The 16,332-nt window shown below is 40.1% G+C and overlaps 1 protein-coding gene across 2 annotated transcripts in view; it reads right to left on the minus strand.

Moving 5' to 3' along the window:
- The window catches only part of LOC308085083 (SR-related and CTD-associated factor 4-like), a 37,999-nt gene that overhangs the window by 10,711 nt on the left and 10,956 nt on the right, over positions 1-16,332 (minus strand). For both annotated transcript variants that reach the window (XM_080428146.1, XM_080428145.1), the window contains exons 9-16: positions 15,054-15,147; positions 14,803-14,880; positions 13,429-13,511; positions 11,453-11,631; positions 10,563-10,663; positions 10,347-10,460; positions 10,083-10,239; positions 9,867-9,961 (exon numbers count right to left, since the gene is read on the minus strand). In XM_080428146.1, the coding sequence (XP_080284272.1) occupies positions 9,867-9,961; positions 10,083-10,239; positions 10,347-10,460; positions 10,563-10,663; positions 11,453-11,631; positions 13,429-13,511; positions 14,803-14,880; positions 15,054-15,147 (901 nt within the window). The remainder of the gene's footprint in view (positions 1-9,866; positions 9,962-10,082; positions 10,240-10,346; positions 10,461-10,562; positions 10,664-11,452; positions 11,632-13,428; positions 13,512-14,802; positions 14,881-15,053; positions 15,148-16,332) is intronic.

Raw genomic sequence — 16,332 nt, forward strand, 5'->3', positions numbered from 1 at the left:
AGGGAAGAGATTCAACTCATTCAAATATACTGATTAATCTGCTCTGGACAATGAGTACATGAATATACATTCTTAAGAGTAGCACTCAAGTCTAAAGCAAAACATTTAAGCCAAAGCGCATTTTAAACTTAAACACAAGCCAAATCACTATGAATAGTTTTTTTCCATTACTGTTCCTCATCATACATTTTAGTAAGAAGAAAGCTACACACCTATCGGGCAGAATGAGAATACAAGGTCATTTCTGACCTTGGGTAATTTGCTGACATTTCTGATATGGATGATGAATTCGAATTTTTGATTTATGGGGAAATTACATCGTAGCTTATGACGTTAGTAAATTAAAATTTAAAATAGAAAATACATGAAAATCTATTTACAGTTTCCTAATTTTGTTCTTTTCCAAAATCAGGCCCACCCAAACATAAATGTATGGGAGTGACTTCACTCTCTCAAAGATAGTGCACGCACAGTGCACATCCACTCTGATTGAATGCCCAGGTGCAGGATAAACAAATGGAAAAATGTCCACAGCACACTGGTAGAAAAAGCACCGCTATTTATCGCTGTCAATGTTTCGTTCAGTTAGAAATTCCTGATGATCCAACTGAACGAAACATTGACAGCGATAAATAAATACACTCTTACCATCACTGGAGATAAAGCAGAAAGATGCAGATTGAGACCACATCTAAGATGATACTCCTAGTTGCACAGGACATGTATAAGCAACCAATATGAAGTTTTTTGTGTGTGGCAAACACTTTTTACACATCTAATGTAGATCACTGGCCTCACATGTTATACATAACAATTTGGTCACTGGTTCATGATCTTTGAGCCACTTAAGACAGCTAGATTATTTTACCTTGCGTGTTTGCCTCTTCAATGCATGATGATGCATTCAGTAGAACCAATTCAGTGCTATTTAACAACAACAAGTTAAAACTAAAATGTGTAAGTGCCGTATCAAGACTTATGTGGGGACTTATGTGGGGACTCCCTCCCTCCCCCCCCCCCCCCACCCCCCAAAAAAGGAAACTCCCTCCCCCCCAAAAAGGAGAACATCTCCGGTTGCTTCCTTAAACTTCTCTAAAATTACAGAACACTGGAAAAGTGAAAATAAAGTGGTGAATCTCAAATCCTTTACAAATATAGATCTACAAAGATTGGACTGCTCAGAGCCAGTCCATGTCAAACATGACAGAGAGACGTGTCCACTTCCCTGAATGACTCGTGTACCGCAGCACCCCATGGCGCCGGGACGCCAGTCCAGGGGTGCTGCGGAATTTACCGATATCAATTATAAAATGTTATATCAGCTTACTTACGTGTCAAGTACAACTTTTTTTTTTTAAATCAATTCTAACAAAACAAATACTCTGATGTTCTACTCGTTATTTCAGAGCAAATCTTTTATTTATTTATTTTATTATTTATTATTTCCCCCGTGTGCTCATTTTAATGTTGTGGCCACCATCAATAGTAATAATTATGATACAAATATGTATAGTAGAGCCGATCATATTGTTATGCTAAATGTCAAAGTGTAAGGTGGTAGGAGTGAAAATTAACAATGTAATTTAGGGATGCTATGGATAAAAAATAATTATGCATAGGGATGCCCTCAACCCAAAATGTTTGAGAAGCACTGCATTACAGCATAAATGTGCTTATTAGACAATGTGGCCCAACGCCAAAATGTCTCATGCTTGCACTTAGTATTTAAGTGATGTGTTGATCAGTGGTTCTCAACATTTTCAGGCAGTGACCATCAAAATAATATTTGAACTGGAGACCCCCCACCCTGACAAGCACATGGAAATGTAGGAGTTAAGGCATTACATTTAGTTTGACTCTGTTCCACAGATAAATATTGTGAAAATACCAGATCTACAAGCTCACAATCCCTCGCAAACGTTGAGCTTTAGATCTTTTATATTCACAATTCTTTCCAACGTTTGACCAGTTTTTATAGTAGTTTGTTTATCACTTTTGATGCAGTAATGGTCTTTCCTTTCTTCTTTATTTGAAGTATTAAAAAAAGGCCTAAGTCCTTAACTTAACCAAATCACCTCCCTGGGGGTCCCGACCCACAGGTTGAGAACCACTGTTAAATCATGTCACAGTCACCAGGTCCTACATCTCAATGAAATATAATAGCCCAGTGAGACTCACCCTATTCCAAAGCAATCTTCTTACACTGGGGGAAGAAATGATGATAGCAAAGACACTATTTTGAGGTTTCTTCCGTTGGATGGTTCTGTGATTTCAGAGATTCTCACAGCAGCATGAGCAACATACTGGTCCTCAGGTCCTTGATTAAACTCATGGAGTTACACACCAAAAGACATACATGTTAGGGATATACTCCTCCTGCCAGTGCCCTTGACCAAGGCACTTGAGGTGGAGCCCAGGTGCTGCTGAGTAGCTGCCCGCTGCTCTTAATAGTTAGGACAGATCAAATACAGAGGACGGATTTCCCCATTGGATCAATAAATTATAACTTAACACCAAGCTCTAAAATCCTACTGCTTCTTGCATTGTGAATATCACTAATCTCAGTAAGTAAATGCGGAGGTCTTTTCATATAATCTTTTGTTTAAAAATACTTAATTATTCAGTAGATTTAAAGACAATAACGGTCTAAGTAAGACAAGCCTAAATATAATAGTGCATTGAAAAGTCCTCTTCTGAATGAAGCTTTATGCAGGCACATATGCATATGCGCTACTTTGAAGAAAATGACAAAACAGGTCACAGAACACAAAATGATTTGCTAATCATATTGTGAAGGCCAAGAGCCATTGAATAACAAAATCTAAAGATTTGTGTCTGTAATACAGCACTACTACAAGAAATGCAAATATGAGCTGAAACTTTGCAACACATGTGCTCATATAGTGGTACAGAAAAAAAAACATCCCTAACGGCTTGCAAGTGATGACAGGTGCCCGCTATAATGAACGGTTAGGAATGAAGAGAGCGTGGAACAGACACCATCACTAAAGGCAATCTAGCAACTCTTCAGGCAGCAAAATAAAATAATGCCTATGCTGCATTAGTGTCGACTTATAAGCATATTGTAAGATGAGAATATTTCATATGGGAGCTTCAGACTGCATAATATATGAAGAGGGTGGTAAAGCCTCTTTGGGCATGCCAAGAGCTCAGATTCAGAGCTTCAGTACCTGCTCACGAAAACTTTTTTTTAAATATTGTTTTTGTACACGATCTATTAAGCTGCAGAAGGTCCCCAAGCTTTGGAAACATTCCATTACTGTACAAGGCTATAACTACTACTGCATTAAATTATTTCATGCCAGTAGCTTTGACTTTTTTAGTTATCAAAATTATGAAGTCATTTGAGAACCTTGATCGGATAGAGTGGAGGATTGTGTTGCTACATTGTAAAATGTTCTGTACTAGGCAGCATTTGAAAGTCCCCAATATGCAAGCTTAAGTCTTGAATTATCTTCAGTACTCATTATCCAACCATTCCTGCTTGCAGAGAGTTTCATTTGTTATTTTTTATCCATCCTAAATTGATTGGATGATTATGGACTTTTTAGCTGGAAGGTCACAGTGCGAGTGCGTTAGGTGAGGTGCTCCCTCAAATCAGCTCTCATCTACTGGTTCGCCTCAACGTTGCCTCTCCCCCTTCTTTACATTTTGTAGACTAACGTGTGTCACAGAAGCTATAAGAACAGACATATTTTAAAGTTGGCTGATGATACCGTTATATTTTTCCTTCTTGAAGGGGAGAAACAGGATCAAGGGCTGGTGGTGGATGGTGTGATGAGTCATGACTTCAGAAAGTCACAACCAAAGCCAATGCCTACTGTTAGAAAAGGTGTTGGCATCTACATCTACACATATTTAGGTAATGTTCTTGATAACAAACTGACAAATCCCATGTTGACGCTACCTCTAAAAAAAAGGTTCAACAAAAGGAAAATGCACTCATGTGTCAACTAAGATGTCCATTTTACATTCAATTTCATTCATTCCATTTTAAGTTTCTGTATTATTGGAGAGATTTAGGTATACAAACCATGCAATACGTACAGATTCGGAAGTATTGTCAAAATGGCAAGTCATATTTCAGGAGAGAATCATGGAAAGCTTTGGATATTTACAACTAGCATTAGCCTAATGCTATATAGAGCATTGGCCCGGCTTCCCTCTCTCGAACACGGCCCAAGAGAGAGGAAATATGGAACTGGCTCTTCTCGTCCAACACTCCCTGCAGACAGGTGCTGCCCCAGCCCGTAGGATTACGTGCAGTGAAAATGTTCCCCCTCACCCGAGCCAATTGTGCGAAACCCACAACCTCCGCGCTGGTGGGCAGGCACTTTTCCACTGCTGCACCCGAGCGTCTGTTGCATTATATGTGACTATCCTTAATTTATAATGGAATGGAATGTATCACTACCCTTTTGCTTTGCTTACCTTTGTCCAGAGATAACAGGGTGTACTGTATAGCACAATATGTTTGAATTCAATTTACTTAAACCCTATAAACTTAGTTGCCTCGAGTCCCCCACATGCCTATGCTAGGCTCTACACCAAATATCGTTGCTGAAAATAGCCGATCTACAGGCTCACCACTTTGTGAGCTTGCAGATCCATTTCCCATTTCCAAATTTCTGCCCCAGAGTCTAGGGCTTCTCACATAAAACATTGTGTGAGAATTGGTGATGCTATTCCAAATGCTTGTTACTAAAGCAAATTTTATACTAAGGTGACAAGAAAACTGACCGACTACACATATTAACACATTCACTGCCAGGTATTCATTAATTCATCCACCAGTGTTTTTACCTTATTTTGACGATCCACAGACCCAGGGAAGCCACGATGTGGACACGCATGTAAAACAAAAGCTGTCTGTAACACCGTAACAAAAACATTTTAACCGCGATCTTACGTTCTGTTGTTATCGGCAGTTCAATATGGTTTGTTTGAAATTACGTAGATCTGCGTCAGGTAGGAAATGTGTTAACTCATTGACTGCCACAGTTGGCCCGAGGTCCAAACTGCCAATGACGTGTTTTTTTGTTTTTTTTTTATCCCGCGATTTTTGTAACCCATTTTTTTTCACCCGGTGCTAATTTCCTAAGTGATCCTGGGCGCTACACCAGCCCTACACCAGTCCCCCACAGCCTAGGGAGGCCAGGGCCGAGCTCATGCTTCCTTCAATGCATGAGAGCCAACTGACCTTCTTGTCACCTGACAGGGGAGAGTTTCCCTGGTTGGACGTAGCGCGTGGAAGGAACACGTTATTCCAACCAGTTCCCTTCCCCTCCATCAGGCGCCCCGGCTGTCATGGGGGAGGCGGTATAGCGACCAGGATTACTACATGTTTTTGTGAGGGTATTAACTACCCTAGGAGACACGGGGAGAACATGCAAACTCCACAGAGAGTAGGCCCTTTCGCCAATCCCACCTAGGGTATGGGCACTGATGACGCGGAGGAGAAGACACGCCCCCAGCGCCCACAGCGTCCCCGGCGGGACTCGAACCCAGGACCTTCAAGCTGTGAGGCGACAGCGCTACCGACTGCGCCACCGTGCCCCTTCAGTGTGTGTGTTTTCAATGGTTTACGCTAGAGGGCTCTGTTCGCCAACCTATGAGTGATACTATGACTTCTGGAGAACAGTAGACCCGGAGATAATGTGATCACAACAAACCCAGCCCTGTTTGACCTAATGTTAAAGGATTTCAGGAAGTCAATTTTTCTCTGCTTTATGTAGCTTTTTGGCGAAAACAACCCACATTCAACTGCCCAGTGCCCACAACTATGGAATGGACTATCGCGGCGGCACAATTTATTTTCTCAGATTCTACGAGACTCGGCTACGTCTTTTAAAGCGATCGGTGGGTGGATCTTTGGGAAGAAAAATATTCTATGACATTTTAAAGGTTAGTAAAAAACGCTCGGAATCGCTGGCAAGGGTAGCCATTAGATGATGTTTAACTCTGGCAGTCAATGAGTTAACCGAGTCTGTAGTACATTTTAGAAATGATAAACATTTGCAGTCTACATCTATATCCAAGAGAACTAAAATTATTTGAATGCAATGCCGTTTTAATATTGAGGAATTTTAAAGTATACAATAGAAATGTTTTTTTTTATGGTGACAGAAGAAATCACAAATGACAACCACAAATATTGCCCTCCATTTATTTGTCAACAATGTGACACTGTGGAAAGGCATCATGGCTGTAAAATGTCACACAAGCCTACAATATCAGACCCCGTAATGTTTCAAATGCAAAGCCACTTTAAGTTCATTCTTTAAGATCATTTAGTGAGGACAGTTGAGATGGATGCCATGAATATTTTGATACTCCATGCCTCGTGTGTTTTTGATGCCATTAAACCCGTCGTATGCACTGGCATCCAGTATTGCACAGCCCTGTTGTAAAGCCATTAGTGCGTCACCGTTAGTCTTCCAAAAAAACTATACCAACTTCAATGAAAATGCAGGCGAGTAAGCCACGTAGGCTCACAATGCTGTAGGCTTACCTTACCTTCTCGCCCAGCTTGGGATGGTTCCTCTGATTGCAAACTCACGTCTCATCAGTTGTCAGTCATACAGTCGCGGTAAGTAACTTTACTTCGAGTAAGGTGGCTAAATTTAGCTTGACTGTGTAAGATCGATAAGCTAGCTTCATCCCTGCTTTCCCAGCTGAGGCTCACAGTTTTTTTTTACCCTGCTGGCAGTGATGCATGGCAGGGTATTGTAATTACTCTCTCTGTGTGTGTGTGTGTGTGTGTGTGTGTGTGTACTCGCTTGTTTCTGCCTGTATTGTGTCTCAATCTGTGAACAAAATTAAGAATGGATGGGCGGATTTTCATGATTACTGGTTGGGGTCGACGAATTATCGTCTGGGATTATTGATCAAATATTATTGATCAAATGTTCTTCCAAAACAAAAATCAACATCGGCTGTTTGGGCTTACATTCTGGCTGATAAAAGTCTGCACCCTCATGGGTCTAGTATATCATCTCTTGGGAAGTGCATGCAAAATAATGTAATAAAATGTAGTTGCTGCATGTTTGAGATCGTATTAACCCATTTAGACCCGAGGTCGATTCTAAAAACGCCTCCTAAATCCTGACCTAAGTTTTCTGAAAAACGTTTTTATTCAAGAATGTAAAGAAAAATTTATGTTGCCATTTGCTGTACATAGCAACAACAACCCCAAAAGGGGTTCCCGTCTTGAAAGGTATAATTACAAATAGGGGTTCCCGCCCTAAATGGGTTAAACATACTTATTTAAATACAGTTCTGTCTCATTGTAAAATTTTAACACTGAATAAAAATAAAAAACAATACCGTAATTAAACACTAGTAAGATATCTATCGGTTCATCCAGACTCGGATAAAAAAATAATGGTATTGGCCCTGAAAAATCATTAGTTGACCCTTGCGTGAATAATCAGTAGGCTGCACCGAAGAGATGATTAATGTTTGGTTTGAAAAGTGCAAGGTAAATATTACATTAAGTCATGTCAGGAACAGAGACGAAGAAAGATGAGGTTTACGCATTGGATTCCTCTTGAAAATTAAATCAAGTGATGTAATCCTTTGCAGTCCATGATGTCCCACTGTGCCATCAAATGACATCATAGAGTAAACATGTTCAATGTAAATGTGAAACCGCCTTTCCACAGGCATATCTCAAAACGAACACCAAAATTACATAGCCGGTCATATCTCAGGAACAGAAAACAATCAACCAAGGTGTTGCACAGCACGAGATGTTGGTGCGAGCAGGGTCTGCACTCCCAGGTGCCTTCTTTCTTTTTAAGGCTGATCAATCTGATTGATACTGGTTCTTTAAAAAAAGAAATGTCCCCCATGTGTGTCACCTAAATTCCTAAGCACCTTCATCACAAAAACACATTTTTATTCAATAGAGAAACATGGAAGCTGCATTTAACCAGTCGTGTTGTTTAATGGGCCTTGTTTAAAGTGTTTGTAGAGTGATCTGTAACTGCTCTAAAGAAAAGCAAGATGGGATGTACTGATGTCTGACGACTCAGTATACACAAATATTTAGTCGCACCTTCTGAGCCAATGGTCACAGCAAGTCTCAATGTCTAGGAAACACAGAAAGCCTTACAACTATCTTCTAGTTGAGGAATCTTGGGGGTAAGAGGGACAGCCTGTCATAATACTATCATTCTATCCCTTCTTTTTGTGCTTGCTTGTGAATTATCCTATTGATATTTCCCCATCTCAAACAACTGTCATGTAAGGGATAATCAAAAAATAAAGCATGATTGCAGATGTTATATTTGTCTCTGCAGAGTGCATTATTTTTCATAACTGCTCGGCTTTGATTATCCTGCTTGGCTGAGTATAAGTAGTGTTAATTCATATTTTGGGGCAATACACTCTCTGAATAGAAATGTTGTGTTGGCACTATCTTAGTCAACCGTGGAATGTTACTTTACAGAAAAATATATCACGTTTTATGCTCCCTCAAGTTGACAGTTATATTGAAAAGCATCGTTGTTTGTGACAGCTTGTGGCTAATGTTCACTTAAATAACATAATACATCACAATCTTTAGTAAAAGTGTTAATTTAGATGGCGATGAGGACACTACGTAAAAGTAATCTGAAAATAATGAACACCCTCTGGCCCATCAGAAATGACCATTCTCTGTGGCCAAAGGTTATTTGAGGCTTTGTGCCCCTCATTTGTCCTGTAAAGCAATGTTGTACACCATTTGATCGCATCACAGATTTTCCACTTGTGTTTGCACTCTGATTGGTAATGCAACAATGATGTGCACAGCTAATGGCAACATGTCAGAAACAATGCAGTCAAACTCAGAAATATCACTGCTTGAATGTGCACTTTAATTCAGAACGAGATCTCTGCAATGTTGAAAAGACAGATGCAACTGCAAACTATGTTAGGGGTAGGACAAGAAAAATCTATACTGCGATACGTTATCGTACTTCCTCTCGGGATACGTTATCGATACACTGGCACCAACTATCTTTGTTTTATTACAACAAGCAGGCTACTGATCATCCTTTCAGTCAGGTAGAACTTGTTTGCAAGCCATTAGTTTTCTTGTAATATGTGTGCTCACCAAAACGTTGCTCTGCGTTTCATATGACTTGGAATGTACAGTATGTATACGGAACATGATACTGTGATATTGTCACACTAAGCAGAGAGAAGACTTTTAAAAAGGGCAACGTCGCCAAATATGGTCATCGTATCGTGAGTTACTCTTATCGTCCCACCCCTAGGAGCCTGACCCTAATCTTGTAAGTCAGACGTCCTCCGTTTGTTCCACTTAATTCTAGTGGTGTGTGCCAAGTTAAATTGATTGTTATTATTCAAGCAGAAGCTACCTAGTCGTCACTTCTACCTTCTAGGGGTAAAGGCAATACCCTTTACCCCTAGTAACTACTGCTGAGATGACAAAATCCACCCACAGGGAAAAGGTGGTGGGAGACCATTACAATTTTGTTGATATTATTTGATAATGATGTAGTATCAAGTATTTCAAACTTTAAAATGTTGTGAACCCTAGCACCATTTCTTAAATGAACTATATCTCAAATGACAGATTGATCCACCATGTTTTATTCAGTCAACTTAGTCTGACAAAAACACTTGGATAGAAAGACAGAATCAAAGAAGTGGCCTTTCAAGCAGTTTTAAGGTAATTTTGTTCTTAAAATGTGTATTAATCAACTATGTGGTTAAAATGTGACTGTTATATATCCATAAGAGCTGGTCTTTTCGCAAATCAATCTCCAGCCAGCACAACAAACGATGAATGTACTACTAAAGAAGAGTTTCATATAAAACCATATTAGTATTACCTGAATCTGAGCTGCAGCTCCTCCATCTGCCCTTTCACCTTCCAAGGCTCCATTTACAGCTGGTTTATTGATGTCCTTAAGAACATTATTCCACTCTGTGCACACAGGAAAAAAAAGAATCAGTGAATGAGGGAGAACACAACATGCCATCAAAACACAATCACTCCCACCTATACAAGAACAAGTGGTTAGTTAGGAAAAGGATTCAGTGGTTACCTGGATTAAATGTTTCTGTATCCAGTACGCCTCCTTCCCGAAAGCTCTCGATCTCCTCAACTTTGACTTTGCTCCAAGGAACGTAGGTGACGCCCCGCTCCACATCCCAGAACTTTTTGTGTGTCGACTTTATACCTTTGTTCAAAGCCCAAGCAATCTAGGCAAGAAGAATGACATATCCAATAATCATTAAGTTGTGTCCACTACCAAACATTTGGTCAATACACATACGCAGTGGAAATCAGTGTGTTGAAATGTATTCACCTTGATTGGTTTCTGGTGGACTTTATATGGCCCACTACTGAGTTTGTGCAGGGCTGTAAAGGCATCTTGTCTGTGAACCATAACGATGTAAGCACAACCCCTGGGCGGAATCATCTAGACAAGAGTGAATAAATACAGTAAGGCAATGGATAACGTCAACTCAACCTTATTCAAGCCTTCAAATTGAACAATATACTTCACGATGTCAAAACTTACATTGATGGAATCAACCTGCCCGAACTCTTCCAGAAGGGACATCACGTCGTGCTGCTGCGTTTTCTTGTCTAGTTGTCCTACCCACAGTGTAGTGCTGCAAACTACAAAAAAGGACAAACATTTCAGAAATCATGGGAAGAAATTATACTTGAACCTAAAGGGTATTACATTACATTACAGTCATTTAGCAGACGCTTTTATCCAAAGCGACAATAAGTATACTAAGATAACTGACAGCAAGCGGCTGTGGCAATAGATAGCTTTTGCCAAGTGATATGCCTAGGGTAAAAGGTAAGGTTAAAGGTAAAGTTTTTAAAAAAAAAAGGTAAATGAAAGTGCCTTACTTAAGAAATTAATAATAAAAAAAAGGAAAAGATGATGAAAGATGTCCTGTTCTACCCCAGATTCAAACACGGGTCTCTGACATTGTGCTGACATTTTAACAAATGAGCTAATGGAGCCTGCCTGCTTGCTCAGGGATGACATCGCCAATGAGTCGTGTCAAACCAGACCCAGGATCTAAATGTCTCAATAGAAGAGCAGGGAGACCAAATACAACACCCCAATTGTACAGTATTAAGTGATATTGTATTACCATACAGATTTGACAAAATAACATTGTAAATCACAACAAAAGAGAAGTTACGTAGTCCAGCTTTAATTTTATCAGGCAACTTTAACAAGAACAGTAATAAGACAAGCACAAGAATGCTTTCTCAAAATATTCTTTATGACAAGAAATCTACAAATGCTATAAAAGTGCACCTGAGCCAAAACAATTTAGATTTTCACTGTCCTGACCGAGTACTTTTTGGGTTGAATATCCAGTTGCCAGTGCCACCTACATATTGTTTTACAATTAATATTGTTATTGATATATCGGTACATACCACTAAGTGTCTGGTTCTTCATACTAGGAAGACCTTTCTGTCTACGCTCTTTTTCCTTCTTTTCCTGGGAACGAGACCTGGGTGATCTCCTGCGGTGTTCTCTAGAACGGGAACGAGAGCGTCGATGGCGTGACCTCCTCGAGCGAGACGTGGACCTCGACCTTCTCCTCCTGGGAGATCTGCAACGAACCATATTGAACAATGTTCATTAGTGCATATTTCACCAGAGAATCTGCACCAAACATGGCACAGACACTGTTCAGGTATCAGCTATGAGAATAGCCACACCACCACATGGCCACAGGCGCACCGGCGCTCTGTTACGCACCAAACTTGGCTTAAAACACTGTTCAGGGGTCTGCTATGACAATAGTCACAACAGGGGCCATGTCAGGGGCCCCCGGTGTCCACAGGCCCACCATTGATCGAATCCACACCAAACTTGGCACAAATACTGTTCATGGGTCGGCCGAAGTGTGGCCCCCAGGAGCCCTGTTAGGGACCACAGGCGAAGTGTTACAGCAGTGTACAACTCTTCAAATGTGGTGACCGTTGCTCTGATCAGCACAATATACTGTAGGACTAGATTTGAAGCAGAATAGCGGCATGAAAATCTCGTTTGAAAAGAAGCACAGAAATTGGGTGAATTAAACAAAATTTGTCAAAAATGCTGTTGTCTAACAATCTATAAACAGTACACATGTTGTGTAGCCACTTCAACATTGGTAGGCTTGTACACAAATTAAAAGGTAGAGCCAACACTCCGCATTGAATGCTGCCTACCCCGGTGACCAGTGGGTAGAACTAGCATCCAGCACGACCAGCCGATGTCTACATTCATGTAACAGAAACATGGAATCTTCCTCAATACTCGTCTTAGATAACTTTCCTTTCGGAGCATAATGCTTGCACAGTGCACACAGCTCAATTTTGAAATGGTCATGTCAAGAATCCTCATGTTGACCCGTCACACATGAAAAAGATAAAATCATCATTATCAACCTTGTCAGACTGCGAGTTGAATAGTTATATTTTACCTTGAGAAAACAAGGTAAATTTGACCCGGTCTTGACTTAGCTTAAGAGGACAGCATGTGTTGGCAATGGAACTGATAACATCCATGTCATTTATCATTAAACTGTCTGCACATAAACAAGCAGATAGTGATTGATTCCCTGTCTTTCAAGTACATACAAGGGTGTATCAGGTTACGCCGCAACGCTGCCATAGTGGGCGGGACGTAGAACGGCCACTCAGGAATCAGGTTTCCTGTAGAGCCCTCGATTGGGATTGTGGCGGTCAAGCGCGACCCAAAGCAAATCTCACAGGAGCGGGCGGTTTCTGAATAGCTGAGGGCGGGAATGGGCGGGCCAAAAATGTTATATGCTGAACGATAAGCTGAACGATAACATGGAAATTGTGCCTGCAGCGACCCTGTGTGGTCAATTTAACCAGTGACCCCCAAAAACTGCCTCCATCGTGAGCACAGGCACAGGCCCTTGCCCGACACTTGTTTCACTCCATTCCTCAGTCTGAAAGCCATCTCAATGCAGCCGTTTTCTGAGATGGGCATTACCAAAGTGGGAGTCATTGGCCATTGGTTAATACTGGTTCATCTCCTAACCAAATCACAATAGTAAAAGCATGTGAAGTCATTGTCAAGCTCGACCCACATGGGGAGCATTTGTGAGCACGTTATCAGGGTGGCCAATCTATTCAAGGCTTGCACTGGCTATGTTGCTAACCATCTCTAACTGACCAGACACAGTAAAAGTATGTTGGTCGATATTTCTTCAACCTGTCGCATTCAAAGCACAATGTTGCCTTTATTCATTCCTGGGATTCTATTCACCAAGTTTTAAAAGCCACATCGATACGACTGCACAACATTACCGCTGAGTGCCGCCATTGTTGTTTTGAAATGTTATGACACTGATTGGCCAGTGAAGTCTTTTTTTTGGGGGGGGGGGGCTCACCTGGAGCCAGATCTGGACCTGGATCGCCGACCATATCCTCTGTGCCTGCCTTCCCTCCTCGCGGACTCCTCTCTTGAACCCTCCTACAGAGACAACGAAAAGGAACATATTTAATCATAATATAATCACACTCTAAAGCTTAAGAATGCTTCAGAAGGAACACTTGTGTGCAAGGAAAAAAATAAACACTGTGGTAAGAAGAATCATCAATCGTACTTTTCAATTGTAGCCTTTTAAAAACACATGCGAGTCAGTCTATAACACACCTATGACAGAAATATTGCCTGTTGACTTTGATTAGAATTAAATATTTCAAAAATGATAAAACAAAAGTAGTGTCTATTCTAGATGGCTTCCCTCTGAGAAGCAACTCAGAAAAATATATATAATAAAATCAAGGTATAATATGAGTAGGTGAAGTTTATAAAACAAGGTTACTGAACAGCAAGTAGTAATAAAATGTAAAGTGTGTTAGTGTAGAAAATTCTTCAACTTATAGGCGAGCCAAAAACAACAGTATCAATATACACAAACAAAACCATTTCTGTGAATAGCGGGGCTGGGTCACTGAGGTAAAATATACAGTATAACTATACTGTTTAGATATACAGTATAACCATTGTATATCCACTTAATCCCTATATACTTAGTTGACCGGGATCTCCCAGGGCTCTACAATTGGTCAGCTCTTTTTTTCCCCTCTATACCAAATCTCTTCGCAGAAAAAAGCTCATAACGCTTAAAAGATCTGCCATTTTCACTGAATGTTCGCCCCCAGAATGGAGACGCTGGGGTTCAAGTGGATATTGGAGAAAATATACTTATACATGCTACATGCTGTAGAAGGATGGCCAAAGTATAATATACGTACACAGTGCAAAAGCAGGAAATAGTATGTGGTGAACTGTAGCCAGATGTTTCTATATCATTTCCTTGACATGCCATGTCTAGGGCTGTGACAACAATTTTCTTTAATTAGTAATTATTCTATTACTTTATTTCCTTAATTTTTGAGGGTGCAGTTAACCGCCAGGACACATTGCCTTTTCACCACGGTAATAGAAATTCCATAACGTCATAGCCCACGTCATGTCTTTGAGTACGATGGATGGGAAGATGAGTTGTACAATGTTATCAACCATTTGATACCGGTGAAGACATGAGGGCAACGTGCAACAGCTAACCAAATAAGTTTCACCATTACTTAACTGTGAAACATGACATTTTTCAATTATTTTTGATTAATCAAGCAGCACCAACACCATATGTGGCAATTGTATTTCATCCACACGTCCGCCATCTCAACGAATAGAAACATAAAACAGAGAAGCTCACATTCCTTGAGCAAAACCTGAAATAAATCTGATGCTTTACCCGTGAATATGACTCATTCATAGACGAGTATTCATCTGGCATCATCTGAGGCACATCGTGCATCATATGTCCAGAGTGCTGTGGAGAATTCGAGACACAGGTAGATTTAAGTGTTCATTTTATATTAAAAGCAGTACTAATTGGCATCTATAATAAGCATCTAATTGGAACCTATTTGTAAGAATCGTGTTGATAATATTCCATTTTATCTAACTAAGTAGGTACCATGTCAGAGCAACAATTTTAAATACCTCATTACTGGCAGTCTCTCCCATATGTGGATGATAATTCTCCATGTTTGGCATCCGTCCAGGAAATTGATTGAAAACAGTTCCTGGGACTGCGCTGTAATGACACAAAAGTATGTGACACGGAGTCTGAGTTCTAAAGATGGACAAACAGCATCAAGGATAATGAATACTCAGTAGGCATGTAACGATTTATCGTAAATCGATTAAAATCGATTCAAACTGGTAACAAATTAAATTGATCGATTAAAAAAAAAAATATCGCGATGCAAACAGCAGAGGGAGCATAAAAAAAGAGAGCATAAAATACAGGATCTTTGTAAGAGAATTGATAATTTAAAAAAATAGTTTTCAATCATTAGCTACTTCATTTAAAAGAGGATAAGAGAAAACACAGTAGTATTGTAAAAAATAAAACAAAAATGAAGAGAAGAAAACTGGATTTGTGTAAGAGAAATAATGAAAACATATATTTGTCTGGAAAATAATTTTGCCTTTGTGAAAATAATTTTGTGTTTAATAAATCGTGAAAAATCGTATCGTGAACCTAGTATTGTGATTCAAATCGTATTGTGAGTTGAGTGAATTGTTACATGCCCTAATACTCACTACTCAGTAGTGGGAGTAATGAAATGGGATGAAACGGTGACAAATCAAAGCACGTTTTTTACAATAACCTCAGCTCTGACAAGCATTCAAGACTGGCTTATAGATTCATGTCTGCTCTTGAATGCCAAAAAGACAGTCTGCATGGCCTTCTCCAAAAGACCAGTTGTGTTGGAGTCCTCAAATGTGTTTCTGGGTGGGGAGGAACTTGAACTTGTCCCAGAGTTCAAGTACCTCGGAGTCATACTAGACTCAACCCTAACTTTTAAAAAACATGTGAAGAAAGTCACAAATACGATTAAATTCAACCTTCAAAATGTTAAACAAATTAGACCCTTCCTGACAGTTGGAGCTGCCAGATCGTATCTTCACTGTATGATCCTATCACACATTGAGTACTGTTTTACAAACTGGTCTTGCACTGGCGTGACGATCCTAAAACCCATCGAACAGCTCTACAAAAGTGCGCTCAAGGTGTTTGACAGGAAGCCTCACTCTTATCATCATTGTAACATACTCAGGGGGCTCAATTTTTTTAGCTTCGACAATTTCAAAAAGTTCAAACAGGTTGGGGTCATATACAAGACCTTACATGGTCTGTGCCCGCCCCCCCTAAGGGAATTCATTAAAAGGAAGCCTGAAAGAGGAATCAGTACCAGAGCAACCACTCGAGGAG

The sequence above is a fragment of the Gymnoscopelus braueri genome (genome assembly GCF_963280865.1).
Source record: "Gymnoscopelus braueri genome assembly, chromosome: 5".
NCBI classification, from domain to species: Eukaryota; Metazoa; Chordata; class Actinopteri; order Myctophiformes; family Myctophidae; genus Gymnoscopelus; species Gymnoscopelus braueri.